At 49.2% G+C, this 21,610-nt stretch overlaps 1 protein-coding gene across 1 annotated transcript in view; it reads right to left on the bottom strand.

The window, feature by feature from the left end:
* Positions 1-21,610, bottom strand: part of LOC144175984 (adenosine deaminase-like) — an 89,220-nt gene that overhangs the window by 58,533 nt on the left and 9,077 nt on the right. The window contains exons 3-4 of the mRNA XM_077705208.1: positions 10,979-11,244; positions 9,075-9,241 (exon numbers count right to left, since the gene is read on the bottom strand). Coding sequence (XP_077561334.1) covers positions 9,075-9,241; positions 10,979-11,244 — 433 coding nt within the window. The remainder of the gene's footprint in view (positions 1-9,074; positions 9,242-10,978; positions 11,245-21,610) is intronic.

Consider the following 21,610-nt stretch of genomic DNA (forward strand, 5'->3'; position numbering starts at 1 on the left):
TTACGGGCGCCATGTGCCCAGGACACACCACGGACAGTTAGTTGTACAGAGAAAGCTATGCCTCAAAAAGCCTGCCACAGCACGAAGAGCCGACCTAACATTGCCATCGGCCCGGCGGCCAAACGCGCTTGCGCTGCTGGAAGTTCAGTTGCACCAGCGCTGCCGCAGGCTTTCTTGGATTTGGTCCTCTAGATGCCGGGTATACGTTCTCGTTTTTGTCGCCGGTGCTCAATTTGAGATATACCGACGTAGTCGTTGCCACAGACCAATTACGTAGCCGGACGGCGCCAGGGATGTTGACGTCGTCGTCTAAAAATCACTATTCCATTCCCATTCCATTCCGGGAAAAATGAGCTTAATTCCATTCCCATTCCATTCCTCCAGCCATTGTGGTCATTCCATTCCCATTCCATTCCGGGAACTCAAAAAGGTGGAATGAATCCGGAATAATTTCAATTCCAGAGTCGTAACTCCGCAACACTGATGTGAACGTGAAAGCTTGCACATGCGAGGTGTTCGAAATTGTTTTGCGACTCGCGAGCAGACGATAACTCAAGCGGACACTCCGGCTGCAGGCGGATAGACGCGCGGCAGACGTGGTCACAAGGAGCACGGTATGTGAGTTCGTGTACCTCTTGTATGGTGCGTCGTTCGCTTTCAGACCATTGGATCCGGCTGACCAGGTGACGTTGTTAACTCTGTGCATCATGGGTGGGGAATCCTACCGAAGCGCTTTGCATTCTGCCGACAGAAAACTGTATAATGGTTCAAAAACTGCACAAAGACCCATCATTTTGGCAGGACGCAACAGTCCCTTTGGGTGGTTTTCTGCATGACATTGGCGTCTTTGCTTCGACAGGTGCTCTCAGGTATGTTATGAGAAATACAGAGAACCGCGCTCTATCTCATCGTCTGTCTGCCTCGCAGTATCCTTAGTTTGACCGTTCACGATGTGTTTGCAACTGTTGATGATGTCTGAAGGCTCACAATGAATGTCACAGCCGTATGTTTGTAACGTAACCTTGAAGTTTTTCCGCGGAATCGCGCTTTGCTGCTGCCGAAGCAACCCCGAACGGCGGCCCGGTGCGCAGCACGTCATGATGATGATAGTTGTATTTTAATGGCGCAAGGCCAACTAAGGCAAAGAGCGCCAAACACAGATGGTTAGCTAGCATAGATTAAAAGCGAATACTAAAACTGATCACTAACAGAGGTAAAAACAAAGACAATGGAAATGGCTGGTGTAGAGGGCCAGGTTATGGTTATGCATGATACGATATGAGATTCAGAAATTTAACTTCTGATAAATACTTAAACCACGTTGAACAGAAAACATTGCTTCATCACCTAAGAAGTGCGATGGGTGGAGTGGGATTTGTCGTCTGTAGATTTCGGGAAACTGTCTACGTCGTGTGGTGTAGTGTGCCTTGCATGGGATTAGTATGTGAACTACGGATAGGCCCTCTGCACACCTGCCGCACAGGGGTCTCGAAGACCCAGTGAAGCAAGTGTGAATGTGTTACGTGTTTCCTATACGTAGCCTGGCTAAAGCTACTTCCGTGTGTCTGTCTTGTCTGCCTGTTATGTATTTGCCTAAACATGGCTTTACAGTGTGTACCTTGTTGTCTGTTTGTGTATCCCATGTTTCCTGACAAGATTTACGAAGAGCCATTCGTACCAACGGTTTCAGGTCGAGGTAGCGGACATAGGGTACACCAACGGTGCTGCGGAGAGCAGCTTCAGCAGCATTCTGATCAGTGATTTTGTTTCCCAGAATGCCGCTATGTCCAGGAACCCAGAAAACAAGTACTTTTAGTTTGGAGTTATAGGCAGACAATAGTGACCCAATTAAGCAATTGAGAACAGAATGACTTGTTTATTTGAAATATTGTAAAGCTCTAACTACACTTAAAGAGTTTGTAAAGGTTATGGAATGTTGTGTTATGGTTTGTGTGATATGCTGTACTGCAGTCAAAATGCCATACACTTAAAATGCCATACTGTGAATATACTACTGTTTATGTTTAATTTCCTTTTGCTGGAAACGTGGGGACCATGTGCAGCACATGACACAGCAAAAGAAGACTTGGATGCATCTGTGTAAAAGGCAGTGTACGGGTATTTGTCTTTCAGTTGTAAAAAATGTTGCATTATTATATTGCTAGCGCATTTTGCTCGTCAATGAACTTAAGGGATAGGTCGCAACAGATTGCTGACATGTCACAAGGCGGGACGAAGTCAGCAACAGAGGACTTCATGCTCTCATAAAATGAAACTCCAAGTCCCTCCCGATGGGCTCTCACTGTCAAGGACAATGGAGCAGGTGAAGATGGACGTGCTGCGTACAAATGAGCGGATGATATGTCATTAAGGATAAAATTACAAGGGTAATGTTTATGGAGTTCACCCTAATGGCATACAGCAGGGATATGAAAGTCCGCTGGTGTTCAAGACTCCACTTATCGCACTCGGCATATAGACTTTCAATGGGCTTGACGGAAAGCCCCGGATGTAAGACGTAGCCCCAAGTACAGCACTGGTTCAACATTTTCAATGCGGTTTTACAGGCTGTCTCATAGACGACACTCCCATAGTCCAACCGTGAACCAACAAGACTTGTGAAAACACGGAGGAGTATTTCTTTGTCAGCTCCATAGGAGCAATGCGAGAGGACCTTCAGTATATCCAGTCTTTTTAAGAATTTCTGTTTCAGATGTTTTATGTGTGGAATGATTGTCAGTTTTTCATCAAGCACCGCGCCTAAAAATTTTTGTTCCTTCTTGAGAGGAATGGAAACACTTTTAAGTGTAATATTAGGTTCAGGATGGAGCCCATGCATCCTTGAAAACACAACGCAAGTACACGTCTCTCGATTAAGCTTAAAACCATTCTTGTCGCCCAGTCAGCAAGTTTGTTAACACCAAGCTGGACTTGGCGCTCGCATATGGACAGATTAGAGGATTTAAACGACATTTGAACATCGTCTACATACATAGAGTAAGAAACTGATTGATTGATTGATTGATTGATTGATTGATTGATTGATTGATTGATTGATTGATTGATTGATTGTTGGGTTTAACGCGCCGACGCAACTCAGGCGATGAGGTGCGCCGTAGTGGAGGGCTCCGGATTAATTTTGTCCACCTGGGGATCTTTAACGTGCGCCGAAATCTCGTACACACGGGCGTTTTTGCTTTTCGCCTCCATCAGAAAAGCGGCCGCCGCGGCCGGGAATCGAACCCGCGACCTCGTGCTCAGCAGCGCAACGCCTTAAGGCACATTCCCACTGGCGATGCGCCTCGTCGCGCGACGAAAAGCGACGTCGCAAAGCGACGAGCCGGCCGTCGCTTTTCGGCGTTTTGTGACGGCGGAGCCGATCGCTCTCGGTTCGAATTCCCTCGTCGCGCGACGGCCCCGCAAAACCGGTAAGCCAATCATGTCCGCGGAGTAGGCTGACGTAGCCGGAAACGAAACGTTTCTTTACATCCGGTATGCAAACGCTGCGGGCGGGTGGGGGAGGACGAGCCGTTGCCTCCACCGCCGCTCGCTCGCTCGGCCAGGCGCTTGGCCCGCTATCGCTGTACCCGCCGGGTCGGGCCGGCAAGCAACTTCCCGTGTGCATCGGTTCTTTGGTCAGTGGCTTCAGCGTACGCGTGCACTAATCAACGAATAGCGTGGAACTCATCAGTGTGGAGAAGCGTGAATGGATTGTAAAAGCAAGTAATCATAGTATAGAGCTAGGTGGACAGCGAGACGGTAGGTTGACTTGCAGCCTCATCGTTCTATCGGCGACTGGTAAACACGCGTAGAGTTCGGTGGCGTCAGAACTTTGCGCCTGTGAAAAGAAGCGACATTTGTGGGCCGTGATGCGGGTGTTGTGGCGTGAAAGCAAGCGTGTGCATTTCTTCGTGCAATAATATGTTGAAAAGAGCGTTCTTGAGTTGTTATTTTCTGCTCCTCCCGCAACCCGCAAATGTTTTCGGCATTGCTCCAGGTTAGTAGCATGTGTTTTAGTTTGATTTCTACCTGCTTTTGTCGCGTAACATCATTTTCTTTGACTGCGAATGGTTGACGCACCAACGAGGTCGTACAAGTCGGGAAGCAGCTGCGCTGAACCAGAGTCTTTCAATGTTTTACTGGTCACGAAACTTCGGCGCTCGTTTCATATAGGGACCGCGCGCGCCGCTACAGGCGCCACCGCCTCACGAAGGTCATCCAGCCGCCGCGCGTGCGGCGTATTGGCCAGCTCTAGGCGGGCAAACGCTTGCTGCTTATGGTGTCTGCACGCTGATTAAGTGTTTTTTTTTTCGTAGTAGTTAGCGATGAATAGTCCAGTCATTGTGTATATCACCTGCCTTCAATGGGGTTTATTTTTCGAAGTAAATTACCGTTGACTTCGGCCGCGAACGGCAACGGCTTCTGTGTACTCTGGCACAAGCGCTGCGCCGTCGTGTTTACGGATTTTTAAATCTCTATTGCTTCTTTTCGTAAAGCAAAGTTGTAATTACCACATATACGGTAGCTCCGTAGTCCCGGACTGCTGCGGTCCTATCGATAATACAAAAAAAGAAACTGAAAGAAACCAAGTACGCGTCGTTCAAACTACGCTTAATGAATCCGTTGATTGCTCTGGAATGCACAGAACGCTAAAAGAGATAGCCCAATAGTATTGTCGTTTCGATGAGTGGGTACATACTTGAGAACATCTAAACGCGCTGCAGAAATTAACGCGAAGGATCAAAACACGAAGAGATATATGTTGCACCATGTGTCTTTGTGCATCCACGCTTTACAATACTTGAAAAAACAGGAAGCGAAAAAAAGAACAATAAAACTGATTTTAACACACGCAACAAAAAATTTCAATGTTACGAAGGGAGACAAAAGAGCGTGGTTCAGCGTACAAAAATTTATTTTTTTCGCGCTGCGATGTGCAGCACACGGAGAAAACAATATTACCACGTAGCTAAGAACGAAGCAAAGCTTCTCTGAACGCAGCGAGCTAGCGATCTCCTGCACTACAAAAGACTAGAATGAAACACAAACGTCGAAGAAGCAGTCCGCAGTGTGACGTGCACAGATGATGTTGCGTGGCGTTTGCTATGCATGCATTACTCTCGGAACGTTAATAATTTCAGATCCATGGAAATGGGATCGAGAACATTGTCGAATAAACAAAAAATCAAGTTAGCGACAAGGTGGCACCCTTTCCATATCAAACAATATTGCCTGACGGGACGTACGACAAACAGAGCAAATGGGCGCTCCGGTTGAAACGCCAGATAAGAAACCGGAATCGGCCACGCGCGGTTACCAAACAAACAAAACGAACCCTAAGGGATAATTCGCGGAAATAAGAAAGGTAAAAGCACAAGGACGTCCCAAAGCTTTTTTAAATGCAGAGCATTTCTTAGCCTGGCTTGTTCCTGCGTCGGACGGCGTCCACAGCTCCGCGTCCGCAGCAGGTGCGCCTCTCCTCCTTCCCTCCTCTCTCTCTCAACAGCAGCTGGCGCGCGCATGCGTCGTAGTCAGCCCGTTCGCTCCGTCGCGGTCTCGGCGTAACAGGTGCGTGATGGCAGCGCGGTGGGGCGTGGAAGGGCGCGCGCTGCTTGCGCATGCGCGCTCTCCCCCCCGTACTGCTCTCCCTCTACTGGCGCGCTGCAAATATAAAGCGGCTAGCGGTCGCTCGTGCTTCAGTCACTGCGTTGCTCCCTCCTTCCTTGGTTGACGCTCGCTCCACCCTAACGCGACTTTACTCTCCTCTCTCTACCCCAAAGCAACACCAACGCAACTACCACCCAACTACCCACCGTAAGGCGACTTTACGCGGCGTTAACAACCCCCAATGATCTGCATTGGGGGTCGTTAACGCCGCGAGTTTTTTTAACGCCGCGAGGAAGGCGCGAGTTTTTTTTTTTTTTACACGCGAGCCTGAGCGCAAGGTAATACAAGTTTGCAAACAGGTAATGGAGCACCGCTACAACCTGACTGAAATGACAAAAATCCGGCTTTAAGTTAGCCTTGTACAATTCTAGGTCCACGATGCTCTCAAAATGGTACATTGCTTTTTCCATTCTCACACACACTGCATTTCCACACACTGTCGCACACTTATAATCGAAGCTGATATCTCCAGTTGCTCGCCTTGGAATGTCGCGCCTCCAATTCTCACGCAGCTGCCCGTCGCTCGGTCAACAGAACAAGGAAACATTTTCTGTGGTATCGTTGTACAAGGAACGACATCCCGGTGCGCAACACATGTTCGGCATCGTCGTTGCACTATTCAAGTCGCATCGCAAGAGCGCGATATGCACGTTACATTTTTTTTTCCCGCACAAAACAAACACAACTCGCCGCAGCTCGGCCGTTCGAGCCAGCGCAGCGCCGCCCGAGGAGTGACCTCAGTGAGAGGGTGGTGCCACCGCGCGGCGGCCAAACGCAGCATATGAAGCTCTCCCATTGAGTTACGGAGCAGTTTCGTGACCAGTAAAGCATTGAAAGACTCTGGCTGAACGTAGTCGCATCATCGCTCATCGCAAGTGCGAACACCACCTCAGGGCCTCATCGCGCGACGCGCGCCGTAGCGCGACGAGACAAATCGCCAGTGGGAATGTGCCTTTAGCCACTGAGCCACCGCGGCGGGTAGAGTAAGAAACTGCTGGCAGTAGTGCCTTCCCAAGTGAATTTATTTTTACTATAAACAGTGTCTAACTTAGAACTCCCCCTTGAGGCACCCCGTTTTCCTGGACATGAATCCGTGAAAGTGCAGACCGCACTCTTACACGGAAGGTTCTTTCTGACATGTAGCTTGCAAGCTTATTCAACGTGTTGTCTGACAAACCAAAAGACTTAAGGTCACTAAAAATACCGTAGCGCCATGCAGTATTGTAAGCCTTCTGAATGTCAAAAATAGCGTCATACAAAATTGTTTATAGATGAATGCCTCTTTGATGTATGATTCTCAGTCAACCAGCTGATCGTTTGTAGATCGGCCCGCCCTGAAGCCTGCCTGGCAGCCCTCGAGAAGACCTTTGTACTCTAAAAAGTACACGAGCCTCCTGTTAATCATCTTCTCGAGGAGCTTGCACAGGCAACTTGTCAGGTAAATGGGACATTAACTTGCTGTGGAAGACGGGTCCTTCCCCTCTTTAAGAAAAGCCAGTACAATGGCTTCTCATGAAGACTTTGGCAGGTGCCCCGAAAGCCATATTTTATTGTATAGCTGTAACAGTGTTTTCATGGTGTCGGTGTGTAAGTACTGTATCATATACTGTATGCAATGTTGTCTGCGCCCGGAGCTGAAGGATTACATGTGCTCAGAGCAGCCATCAGCTCATAAAGTGTAAACTCTGAGTTTTAAGACGTAGCTGACCTGTTGTTATCGCGCAGCGCCTTCTTTTCAGTAGATATTTTATGTTGCATGAACGTTTTCGTGCAATGTGCAGAGCTGGACACGTGTGAGAGAGAAAGAGGGCACCGACCAAGTATCGGAAAAGAAAAACTAAAATACGTTTCGGCTCCCGCATTACAAACATTACATATTGTACCTCATTGGAAAAATGGGAGGCAGCGTTAACTAGCTTGTCACCTTAGATCAGCGTGAAGGCAGGGGACGGAACTGCTGCATCCGGGTGAATATTACAGCAGTGAACGCTACAGACGAAAAATTGTGAATACAGTATATAAAACATCTACCGAAAACGAAAAAATCAACCTACAAAAAAAAGAATGTACTCTACGAGATTCGAACTTGCTACTTGCAAAACGAAATACCTACTGCTCCAGACCACTCTGCCGCAAGCCAGCGCTGGCGGCTTAGGAAACATGAAGTATATAATGTATAACCAGTTTAAACTTTTATTTAGTTTTAGCACATTAAGCAGCTTACGTGACTATTTGTTGGATAGCGCTCGTGCGGTAAGCGTCCCCCGTATTTCCGCAACATCTCACGTCTAGCAATTGCATTTCTTAGAGGGAAAGGCGTTCGCAGATGTGTAGTCGTGCTGCAGACCGCTGTGCTTGTTCACACAGCGCAACAAAGGGCTTCGTGCTCCCCAGTTTTACGCCGTACGGTAAAAGTTTCAGTCGATTTTGTTTTCTTAGTACCTATACTGCCTTCGCTGACTCTTCTCCCGCCTTCAATTGGCCTTAGTTTTTCCTACTAACGTACCAGTCATGTTCACATGTTCACTTGTGCAGCGCTTGTGTGGAGCGACCTGGACTTGAAGCTTGATACAGTGTACAAACAAAGTAAAGAAAGGCACATTATTCCATTCACAAACGTGTCGGGTCTTTATTTCAACTGAGCGAACGAATATCGACGACCCGTCGGCGGCCGGCGGACTAAATGCTGGGCCGACTGACTCTGTCAGAAGGTCGGCGAGCCGTGCTGTAGTGCAGTCAAGCCAAGTCATCTCCTCCTGACGTCACACGAGAACGCCACAGAAAATGGGTGAGGATGCAGAAAGGAAGACAGCATTTTTGAATTGCTTTTTCTACTAAATAAATTCGCTTAAACTCACTCAGAGTGGTCGAAACATGGCCTATGGACTCCGGACTAAAATTTGCGCTAGAAATCCCGCAATGTTTACAAATCACTTCAGTGTCCCTTGAAGACCCAAACAAAAATGTGACTGCAACTTTCTTTACTGCTGCACCAGGTTTCCGCCTCTCCGCATTCGTATATTCGTCTTTTGGCAAAAATCACTGCGGAAGCAGACTGGCAACACTTCACGCCAAAGCTTCATCAGAATCACAGTCTCTGTAGCTAGAGTGCAGTTTCCATACTCACGTGCCGTCGCACTCGCCTCTCACGTGACGTGACGTCAGCACCGCACGCCCTACGCTAACGCATGGCCTGGTGCTAATGTAGCCCGGTGGCAAAGATTCTGCTCCTACTTTGTAGAACCGGGTTCGCGATTTCCACAGACGCTCAATTTGTTGCTTACTGTTTACAGCGGCAGTAACTTTTTCACCTTTAGTGGCACCCCACAACAACAACACCGGTGTTCCTCACAGTGAGGCAGTTAAGGATTGCGCCCGAACAAGCCGATCACATTTGGCCAACCTGCCTGGAATGTTTCGACGATGACTGGGTCGGTGACCTCCTCGCCGTACTCGGCACGCTGGGAAGTGGACGCTCCACCTGCGCCGGCTGGCCCCACGCCGCACACGTCGATTCCCACCACGCCACGGCCGCTGTATTCCCGGCACAAATCCAGCACCTCTGGAGCCCATTCTGCACCGCAAACACGCCGCAGGTCACGAAGTCCTTACGATCGACACATGGCACATTTTGCCGCATATTGGCAAGCGATGCTTTTTGAAACCACTCTTTGCCTCGGCTTAAGTGTCGCTCGTATGTTTCATCTGTCCGCAACCGTAGCTACGAGCAGTGGGTGGACCAGCTGACAAGCTCGGACCTCGCGTACAAACGAGTTCTCGCAGAGCGCGGGCCACGGCATCCAGGAGCAAAGGAAGACCCCACAGTGCTGCTGCCTTATTCATCTAGAATCAAGCTTGCGTGTTTTCATAAATGTTTATTGTTCGTCCCTCCCTTACTACATTTCGCACTCGTCTCAGCGCCCCAGTATCTACTTAAAATATTGTATACGTCAGGATAGTCTAGTTGTGCATGCTGTGCGCGCGTGGGCGGTCGCTTTTTCCTACCTACAGCCGGGGACATGACGCCACAGCAGCGAACTGACCATTTTTCCCCAACCGCGAATCACATCCCGCTTAGCCCGACACGAGGCGACAGACTTCGTCTTTCGTGAGAGGCGAACACGGCTCCGCGCCATCCACCATCAAATTCAGAAACTAAGAAACTAAGAAACTTCCTTAACGACTGCTTCGCGTAAAGCGCACTTGTAACGCAACAGAGCCCGCTTTACGAAGCACGTCATGGGATTGAATGCACGAGAAAGAAATTTTGCTGACGCCATTTTAACACGAAATTACACCTTCATCGTTGATTGTAATTGTAGAGTTCAGATAGTGCGTAATATATTTGAGCAATTGGCAAGGAAGCTGATCAAAATTCGAAAGAAAGTTGTTCAAGATCACGATCATTTCGGCCCAAGAGCACGTGTTTGTATCAGAAAAGTGACCCAGAGGCGTGACGTGGCGTTCACTGGATGATGTGGCGTCAGAATACCCCTGTTTCGCACTCCATCTCGCAACCTTGCGGGTTGGCACGTGCAGTTTTTACACGTGTGAGTAAATTTTAGTTTGTTCACTCATGTAATCACGCGTGAAATATACATACTACCACGATATTCATCATTGTGCGTGGGGGCCTCCTAATTCAGATAATGTTTGCTGAAAGCGATTCAATGAAGATTTTGGGCGGCGCCTACCTCTTGAATGTTTCAGAAAACTTCATTGCAGTTCCAGTGCAATAAAGAAGCTAGGCCTTCGCACTTGAATGTGGCCGAACCCGCCTATTAAGGAATAGGAGGACGAGGAGAAGTAAAAGTGATTGCACCATGAGTTAATTTCTTCCCCTATGCATGATGACGGCAGTTGAGAAGTGCTGGGTGGTCACTGCGTGGTAGATCTTTTTGACCTTCTTGGGCTGATCGCCCGGGGCCGGGATGGCTATCACTGTCCATAACTACGGGAAGGGATGGGGGCGTCAAAATGGTGCGATAGCACTCCCAGATCATGGAGTACAGGATTGGGAGCAGAATTTGCGGGTGGCGAAGTTCGAGGAGGCGTAGGTGGCGGGAAGCAAGGTGCCGTGTTCGTGTGCGTTCGTTTAAAGCGGTAGTAGGTACATAAGATAAGATATGTAAGATGGTTCGATATACGAAATTAGCGGTATACGCGTAATATTTTCAAGGAGGCCATCGATTCCTCAACATCTAATTAGAAATATCCGGCTTCGATTTAAAGAAGTTTGGCTGTGTACGATCGAGCTTTGGCACTACGCCTCTTGCGTGAGTGGTCGAAACGCCAGCGGGTGTCCACTAACCCGGCATTCCTCGCACGCATGTCAGGATGAGCCTTAACTTGGCGCCAGTCTGACACTCGGCCCGATGGAGGCCCTCGAGCGCCGCGTCCACCACGTCCCTGGCACAGGCCATGGTTGCGGGCGTCGTCTGCAAAGGCGGCAGTAGCACTGTGGTGGAGGAGGCCAGTAGCTGCGGGGCTAGCCGCATCTCGCTGTAGATCACGCCTTCGGACGCCTGGTCCACGCCAGCCTCGTAGGCAACACGCTCCATAGCGGCCGAGTCACCACTGCGGACGCCACAATAACAGGGCTGTCGGAGCACACACGAAAAGCAGCACCGTAGCGGAGGGCTACGACATGGGGTTCTTTTATGAACATCGAAAGTTCAAAGTTTTGGTCTCAGAAGCAAGGTCACTTCGACCGCAAATCAAATCCGCGACCTTGTCTTGCTCAGTAGCACGACGCCTTAGCCACTGAGCCACCGCCGCACTACGTCACCACAACGGAATAGGACCTAAGGCTTTAAAAAAAGAAAAAAAATGTTATATAGAGCCATACTTTTTTCGGTTATTTCTCGAAGCCATAAAAATTTTGAGATATTTTCAAGTCCTTGCCAGAACTGACAGTTGTGTTTGTATTCAATTTGTAGCGTAAGAACGTCGAGATATGCTGGAAGCTTCCTCGTAGCCCCAGAACATTTTCTAGGTGCTACGTTAATGATTGGAGAGCCCCCACAACAAGCGTATTCAATTTGGTCACACTCATGGGGGCACTGGCCTACTTGATTTGTAACTACAGTTTGCAGAGCGTAGACCTCACTCATGCATTTACCGCTAGCGCAGAGGAGCGCAGTCAAGGTTCATGACTTTTTTCGGCACTCTTACAAGACGAGGGGCGCAGAGAACCTGCATACTACAAGGTACGGGAGGAAACGCACGACTACATTGCCAACTTTCTATCTGATGACTCACCCTTAATAAAGATCAAGGCAGGACGCCACCTTTGATTCCACCACTACGGCGCGCCTCAGAGTCCAGGTTTAGCGTAGGCGCGTTAAACCCCACAATCAACTCTGATTCCATTAAACCCCCATGTACTCCTCAAGACTCGATCTTTTCTCCATTCCTATTTAACATGGCACTCTTGAGCCTCCCGGGTTGGCTGGGCATTGCACCCAATCTACATCATTACGGGCTTGCTCGACAGGCGGCTGAAAGACACCCTACAAGTGGCATCGGATACAGTCTATCTGTGCGCAAAAGAGGGCGGACTCGCCTGCCCACCCCAGGAATTACAGCTTGTTGTAATCCGGTGGCGCCGCATCACAAATTCAGGGGACAATGTACAACTACAAGAAACCCGGATGGATAAGTCATCAAACCATGCAAACTCTGCGGATACTAGGCTTCTTAATTCAATATGACGTAAAAAACAACCAGGTGATGCAGCGCCTTTGTGCTCCCCAGGATTAGAAGAAAATTCCACAGACGATATGGCATGAAGGAGAGCGAGCCCATCTAATCCTCTCTCAAGCATATTTTCTCTCTAGGCTGACGTGCGCAGCGCCACACGTTGTACTGGAGAAAAAATACACTGCCAAGCCAAAATTCACGTTTCAAAAAGCCACGAAGCAAGCCTTCTGCTTCCCGATGTGCACGCGTACACCGACAGATGCCTTCGCACAGGGCTCCATAATATTGTAACGTGGCGGATGATCACACGAACCATGAGGCGATGAAGCGGTGTATTTACACGACTATTTACAGGCAGCCATTCCGAGCCCGGGCTCGCTGCGCCCCACACCCATCTTCTTCCTTGTCGTCATTAGTGGTGGGCCATGCCGGCGCAGGTATTAGATGCGACGCATATCTTGCTCTGAGGCATGTCCCTCCTGCGTCGTCGTCGCGGCGGCCGTCCGCTTCCCTCCTTCGTTCTTCTCTCCCACAGCTGTGTGCAACACTCTCACTCCGGCTCATAAGCATACCACAGCTGGCGCGCTTGTTTGGGCGCGCTTCGCTGCGTAACGCTGCATTAACAACTGCTCCGGCGCGCGCAATTGCGCGCATGCGCGACTCTCCTCCATTGTCTCCTCTCCTTCAAGCGCTGTGAATATAAAGCGGGTATCGCGCTACGGCGGTTCAGTCAAGCGCTCGCTTTCGCACTTGACGTGACCTTGCTTGACTACTTCGTGCTTGACCCGCCGCGGTGGCTCAGTGGCTAAGGCGTTGCGCTGCTGAGCACGAGGTCGCGGGTTCGATTCCCGGCCGCGGCGGTCGCTTTTCTGATGGAGGCGAAAAGAAAAAACGCCCGTGTGTACGAGATTTCGGCGCACGTTAAAGATCCCCAGGTGGTCAAAATTAATCCGGAGCCCTCCACTACGGCGCGCCTCATCGCCTGCGTTGCGTCGGCACGTTAAACCCTAAAATCAATCAATACTTCGTGCTTGACTTGATTCTTTCGATGAAGACGTGATGGAAGCGACGGTCCCTTCAGTGAGTGGTGAGACACAACAATTACGCCCATCGTCCCGCGTATAGGTACACCCGCATGTGACGGAAATGCATCATACGCGTTCACAACACGTTTAACGCGATTTAGAGAATCAACCCAACGGGAACACCAATTGAACCCCCCGATGCGTCGCATCACACCAGGGTTCCCTCGCGGGAAGATGGGTGTAATTTTGTCCTGTCCCGTGATAATATGGTCGATGAGCTCATAGACGGCCCTCTGCCCAACCACGTGCGTCACACAAACCTCAACAGGTCAAGAAGATCTCAAACAAATCAACTAGACTTCTTTAAACGCTACCCCACCCAAGGAAATGCCGCAATAATGGCGACGCCGCATCACGACCAACTTGCCACTAAGAAGCATGCACACCAACTATCACTAAGGAAGACACGGGGCAGAGCCAAAGCTTCCAGAAAATTGCATGGGTTCCTCTCCATGGTCTCCGACCCGGACGCCGCCTCATACAGCGGAAGGCGAGCCAAAGCTGGAGTGGTACAGACGAAGGAGGGCCTCGTCATCGGCACAACTCTGCCTCAAGCCACAACACAAGAAGTAACGTGAAGCAGAAGAGCTATCTCACTAGCCCTGACGCAGACCACAGCAACGAATTTTCAGGAAGTGGATCGGTAGCGCCGACGACACAGCGCATACTAAGTATCAGACAACCTGGCGGGAACGGGGCAACTGTCCTCCCTGGACGGCAATAAAATCGCCCTCTTTATTGTCCGACGTTTCGTAGACCAGGCCTTGGAGGAGACAACCGAGGTTCTGTAACAACCGTTACTCCCCCGGCCCCATCAATTGAGCAGCGGGATGGGCTGTCACGATGTTGTCAAGCTCCATCTCGTTTAGCGCAGTGGGTGACACTTGTGTGGCCAGCGAAATATACAGGATGCGGTGAGTTCGTTCTTTTGGTTGTACCACTGTCTCTTGCGTCGCGCTGCCAGTGTAATAGTAACCATGACGCATTTTGTTTTAATACGGCGCCCGATTACGGCTGCTGTTCTGGTGCACGTATGACTGTTTCGACCAGCATTGTGGCTCGCCTTCTGTACTTGATTTCTTCGGCTACCTGGCGCCGAATCACTCGAGGATTCAGGTTGCTCACCCCAATTCCAAGAAGCTACGTAGGTTACCACTGTGACAACTTGGTTCGAAAAGCATCTCTTCCGAACGATGACGCTGGTGTCATAGACAGACGCCGGAGCCGGCCCCGACGCAGACAGCCTGCTGGAACACGTATCGCCCCATTAGAGCGCGAGTTTTGTCCCGCTATCTTGCCTAGCTGTCTTTAGTTGGTAGATTTCGGGGCTCCTGTGCGGCCTCCTAAGGCATAGCACTCTTTGCCCCACAGCCCGGACTGTAGGCAGCACAGATTTGGCAGAAGTTACACATTTAATCGTTACAATAGCGTAAAGGGAGATAATTGGTGAAACAGAATTTTGAAAAAAAAAGCAAGAAACAAGAAAAACTGAAAAAAATTATCACAAAATTTTTCAAATTCAAAAATATGCATCTCATGCACCTCGCTTTACGAATAAAAAATAGCGCCAACGGAGCAACTCTGCAGTGCGCCTTGCCTCTCCGAATAAAAAAACATAATTAACGGAATAAATGCACTTGATCGCTACAATGGTGTAATTTTACATAATTGCAGAAAGAAAACAAAAGAAAACTTAAAAAGAATAACACAATACAACATCTTTCACTTCTAATAGCCATGGTTGGCTGTAAATAATTGACACTCCAGACAAACTGCATAAAAATGCTCCGCATTAGTAGACAATTCTGTGAATCTCTGCAGATTATTTTCCAAATGTTTGCCGCCTGTGCCAATGAAAGACAGCAATATTGAAAGTTTCCGCGGCATAGTGCGAAGCCCGGTTCGATATGATGTGAGAGCTTGTTGGCTTTCGCATTATGACGGGGCATAGTCTACCCCATTTTGGCTGCACGGACTGTGTGTCTCAAACAGTTCGGTGTAAACAACCCTATATTAACGAAGCCGCAGCCTGCGCACGTCAAGCAATGGTTGATGGGAGCTAGAAAGTTACCACGGTGACACAGATGAGCGATTTTAAAGGACGACACTCTTGCTTGAGGCAAGCCCCAAATTTTGATCCGTGTGTCAGTCATCCTGCCCGTCTGTTTCGATCTCGCCCCACTAGCGCAGAATTTGTGGGTCTGCTCGCTGGTGGTTCACTGACCCACTGACCACCGGTGGTAAACTGGTTACCCGCAAGCACCCTGCGACCTGGCGGTTCACACAACGCGGCTGGTGGGAAGGGACCTTGAATGGAGGAGACAGGTTGGTGGGGGAAAGGAGAAAGGTATGAGTGGGAGAAGGGTGGATAAAAAAGATCGGGGAGAGTATTGGGAGGAAGGGGATAGAGCGCAGGAAAATGGGTGAAGCTGAGGCGTGGAGGGGAAGGACGCTAGAGAATATGAGGACGGCGGGAAAGCGCGTAAGCAGGCTGGGGCAGCAGGAGCACCATACAATTCCGTCATTCGTAGAGTAACAGACGATACTCGGCAAATCCTCTCTTTCTCTCTCGCTCGCTCGGGCAGAGCAGGCGCTAAAATCATATACAGTCAAACCAGGCTATAACGAACCCGGATAGAGCGAATTATGGTATATATCGAACAAAAATATTTCAGTTACGGAAATACATGGGAAACATATTCCTTATAACGAAGTTCACATCCGATATATCGAACTCTTGGCGCCTAGAATGGCCGCCGAAATGCATGATCTCGGAGCGGCGATTGAGATGTGGATTGGCCGCGACCACGAAGCAAGAGCCGCTACTGAGACATTGCGCCTCGCACTGAGCGACGTGACACGCAATACTTTCCGTAACTGTTTCCGACGCGCGGGACTCACGACGGAACCCGCCCTGTCAGCGAGTCAGTTTGGACCAAGACAGCAGCATCGGTGAACTGTGGGAAGAGCTCGCCAGCGTTCCCGATGATGTCGCGAGTGAAATCCGTCCGACGCTTATAATGAACCGCTTTCGGCAGTCGATGTGCTCCGCCAATGCTTAGATTTTTAAGGGCGCGGACTCGAACTGGTGCAAACAATGTTTCGTGTAGAGAGTGCTATGCTAGTTGAAGCCGCCAAAACGAAAGTGAAAATAAAAATCACGCTTTTTTTTTTGCAACGTGGGCATTTAAGGCGGAAAGTAGCATTATTACTTGCAATAAATGGATTATTTTGGTATGGTAATGGTTACTGTACTGTGTTTGTTTCTGCATACGCGGATGGCGGAGTTGGTAAGGAGGTGAGGGGGCTCCCGCGGATGGCGAACTCGTAACGATGAGCTCGTTAAAGGCGGGTTCGGCTATATCGAACTATTGGATATATCGAACTAATCCCGGTGCATATTGCAGTTCGCTATAAACGGGTTTGACTGTACAAGCGGTTTAATCCTATACTCTTCACCTTTTCTTCAAAAGCGCACGGAGAAATAATCGACATTTTGTTTAAGCGACAAGCACGACTTCAGGAAAAAGACATTGACAGGACAGAGGCGCAATAGCGTAGAGGCGCATCAGGACAGAGATCAATATCTATTTCCAGATGTCGTTCTTGGCTCTTAGACATAATTCCTGAGATGGCCTACCAGCTAGCCCGTATCGACCCATAAATTCAGTGCAAGGAGAAAACATTTTTTGGACAGCCGCAACTTCCGGTAATATTTACGCTATGGGCCTCGTGCGCTGGTATGGTGACGCCACTGATTTGCTGTGTTCCGCGCCACCTTGCGGACAACGAAGACGAAGCAGGCGACGTCGCGTAGCGTCTCGTTCGGCAGTGTACGAATATCAGCACAAGGAAGAAAGAATAGCCGCTATTCTTTTTCAACGCGATAGAAACAGCCAAACAGTAATTTAGTAAAGGGAAAACTTTTCACAAGGGCAACAGGAAAGCGAACTACCGAAACAAAATCGATTGTAGGCAAGCGCGGGTCTGTTTCCGCGCCGTATGAACACGCTGCCATTTTGCAACGGCTTCAACTCAGCACCAGCGGCGTCGCCCAAATGAAAGATAAAAATAAAAATGCGAAAACCACGAGCCCACTTACAAAAAAAAATGCGGACCAATCCACACTGTGAATGTGTTTGGAAAGCGAAGCTGTTTACGATACCAACAACAATTACCCATGTGACGTCATTTCAGTTCACATACGTGGCTCTGTAAAGAGTGAAGCCAAAGACAAGTGAAATTCACTTAACCACACCCGTTTATAGTACAAAGGGGTACCATTTGCTAAGGTTAGATCATTGCATGATCGACAAATGGTGGTTGGTTGAGTTGTACTGGTGAAGAAGATGAGTGGAAACTCATTTTTTTTTTATAAAATTAAAGGCTCAAACCCGGTGTTCGACGATCTCACTTCTCCTCCGTCTCTGCCGCCGGCGGAGGCGACGAGATGAGCGGCAGAGACGGAGGCAAAATGAGATGCCATGCATTGGTGTGATCTCCCTTTTATCGTCACCATCACCAATACCACCACCACCACCAACACCATCATCATCATCATCATCATCAGGAGCCTTGTCTACACCCACTGCAGGAGATAGGCCTCTACAATAAATAATAAATTATTCCGGCCATGTGCTAACTGCGACAAATGTATCCCCGCAAAATTTTTTATTCCATCTGCCCATTAAACTTTCTACCACCCCGTGCCACGCTTGCATTCTTTACGGATTAAGTCTGTTACCCTTAATGACGAACGGTTATATTGCCTTCGAATTATCTGCCATCCCCACACCTATTTCTTTTTTGTTAATTTCCGTTAATATCGGCGTAACACGCGTTTGTTCTGTGACCCGCTCGGCCGTCTTCTACTGCCTTAAAGTTACACCTATCATTTCCCATTTCATTGCTCGCAGAGTCGTCCTCAATTTAAGTTGAACCCTTTTAGTGAGCCTTCAATTTTCTGCTCCATAAGTGAGTACCGATGAGATGCACCTGTTATACACTTCCCTTTTTAGGGACAATGGTAGCCTGCCATTCATTATCTGAGAATGCCCGGAGAATTCACTCCACCCCATTGTTATCCGCCTTATTATCTTTGTCTGATGGTTGGGATAGGGGTCACTATCTGGCCTAAGTAAATATACTCACTTACCCCTTCCACTACGTCGCTGCCTATCTTAAACCGCTGCGCTGTGCTCTCCCAAGGCTTTTGATCATTACGTAATTTTTTTTGCATATTAATTTTCAGGCCCACGATCATAGTCTGCGTGTCCAGCGCGGAAATCATGCTTTTCAATTTCGTGTCACGAGTTACTTAGCAAGACAACGTCATCAGCAAATCTGGGGTGACGGGGGTCTTCTCCATTAACCCTTACTCCCACCTGTTGCCAATCCAATGTTCTGAATACTTCTTGTAAACATGCTGTGAATAACATTGGAGAGATTGTCCCCTTATCTGACGCCCTTCCTTGTAGGTATCTGTCGACCCATCTTTAGATATCATCTAGTATTCTTACATGATGCTAGCCTACACCCTCACTCCGTAATGCCTGCATGAATGCTGAAGTTTCGACCGAGTCAAATGCGTTCTTATAATCTATGAAGGCTACATATAGGGGTTGACTATACTCCGCACATTTCTCTATCACCTGACTCGAAACCCTCCCTCAAAACCCTGCTTGTTCATTAGGTTTACTGATATTTAAAGTAGCAGAAATTCTGTTAGCCATTATCTAAGAGAGTACCTTGTATTCGACTGAGTGTAAGCTGATCAGTTATTTTTTCGTTCTGTGATTTTTCCTTCTCGCCTTTAATTTATTCTTTATTTAGACTTCCTTGGATTTGTACTCCTTTAATTTTTCCTTCCTTTTAAATGCAGAGCATTTCAGTAACTCACGATGTCACCCGCGTTGGCGTCCGTAGTCCGCACGCTCACTGCGCATGCGCGTCGAGTCGAGGCGATAGCGAACACTCTCTCGCGAGGGGCATTGGATTGGATTCGAACACTCTCTCGCGAGGGGCATTGGATTGGATTCGATTGGATTGGCTTGGATTGAATTGGATTGGATTGGCTTGGATTGAATTGGATTGGATTGGATTGGATTGGATTAAAGTGGATTGTGTTGGATTGTGTTGCGTCATAGCCGCGGCACGTTGCGTCATAGCCGCGGCTGACGCGCTGGGGCCGGCGCATGTGCAGTACTCTCTCTTCCGCGGTTTCCTCTCCTTCGGGCGCGCTGATATAACCGGTGTGCCGTTCTCCGGCGAAGCAACATCCGCGCTTGGCTCAAACACCTAGAGTCCACGCCGCTTTACAAGTACGCCAACGTCGTCGACTGGGGCCGGCTTACGCAGTCCCCTCAACGTATATAAGCGGCGGAGCGCGCGTTCGGAATTCAGTCAAGGGCGTCTTTGCTTGGCTTTCGCCTGACGTGACGCTTTGCTTGACTCGAGTAGATGCGACGCATTTACTCGAGTTCCCCCAGTGGGAAGATGCGGGCGGCTTTTTTTATTGTTACTAACTCCCAGGGTATGCGGAAGCTGCGCACACGGCCTCTACAAGTGAGCGGCGCAAGGGGGAGGTCGCGTGACGCCATCACGTGGCATTCAGTGAGAACGCAGGGCGTTCACCCGCAGATGTGCTCAGTGAGCGCACATAGAGGTAAAAATCTTCGCTTTAAAAGAAACAGTAGTGCAGGAGTGAGCGGGTGTGTGTGTGTGTGCGTGCGTGCTTCGCCTCCCGGAAGCTGTATGTGTGTGAGAGAGAAGCCGCGTTCGCTCCACCAATGGAGACACTCCTGTGCTCCCGTTCTGTGAGGCCCCTCGTCCCCGCAAGAGCAATAAATTACGGCGCAATGTTCCAGCGGCGCCGGCAACGATTACGGATTTTGTTTGTTCGGCCCATGGTTGGGCCGGTTCGGCTTCAGCCTTAAGGCAGGGCCTCCTCAGGGCATGATTGGCGTAAGTGGCATCCTTTGGCGGACGGATCAATGAAGAGAAGACCAGCGACCGGACTTTCACAGGCCTTTCAGAATCAGAAGTGAATTTCTACCGTGTAAACTCCACTGTACCTTGTACGTGTCAGGAAGTGGTTTGATAGAAATCGCGACAAAAGGTTCGTGTATAATGTTTGCAACACCAAGGATATGCGGCTTCAAGAGCCCGATGATTCAGGTATGTAGAGGCTGGTATTTGAAAATGCAACTGCTCGTCTAAACTGTACCTCAAACTGTTGCAACTATGATGACTTCGTTGGATAGTCTCAGAAAAATATCTCAGAAAAAAATTAGGTTCATAAACGCGTACTTCATGTGCGAATACTTTTGGACGCAGATGCGCGTGAGGAAGCTTTCATGAAAGCCTGTAAGCGTTTATTTACCTTGTTGTTTATCGCTCGGATATCCACGGGAACAGCTATGGTAGAGTGCACAACAGGAACTATAATTGTGCACAAATGATTCCTCTCGCATTCGGAGTGCCGATGAAAAAAAAAATTACGCCCACCTCCCCTCGCGGGAACCCTGGTCGCTGAGGGGGGTTCAAGCGCAAGCAGAGAGCAACCGTCGACCGAAAGGCCGCCGGAGAGCGGCACACCGGTTATATGCGCAGCGCGCCCGAAGGAGAGGAGACCGCGGAGAGAGAGAGTGCTGAACATGCGCAGCACCGCGCGCAGCGCCGCACACCGGCGGATTGAGAGCGCGCTGGGCCGCACAGCCGCAAATGTTGAGAGAGTGTTCGCTCTCACCTGGGCACGCGCCGGCGCCAGTGCGTCTGCCGCGACTATGACGCAACACAAACCAACACGATCCACTTTAATCCAATCCAATGCTCTTCGCGAGAGAGTGTTCGCTATCGGAGAGGAGAGGGGGTGAGCGGAAGAGAGTGCGGACGCCGACGACGACGACGGACGCACGCAGGAAGGACAGGGCCGCCGACAAAAGATGCTCTCAGCATCGCATGTAAAAAAAGAACATTTGGAATAATGGAAATTGTTTCAAAGCTGATAGAGCTGTACGTCATGTTCGTGTAACTAAATGAAAACATGAATAGTGCTGTGCATGTTATAATCTTTCTCAGCAAAAATATTTTGCGCAACAAGCTCCACTTGAACTCGTTCCCTTCACCTACTGTGGCAGAAACGCAAACTACCAGTT

This window comes from Haemaphysalis longicornis, unplaced genomic scaffold (genome assembly GCF_048455015.1).
Source record: "Haemaphysalis longicornis isolate Haplotype H1 unplaced genomic scaffold, Haemaphysalis longicornis Haplotype H1 scaffold_1, whole genome shotgun sequence".
In the NCBI taxonomy this organism is placed as follows: Eukaryota; Metazoa; Arthropoda; class Arachnida; order Ixodida; family Ixodidae; genus Haemaphysalis; species Haemaphysalis longicornis.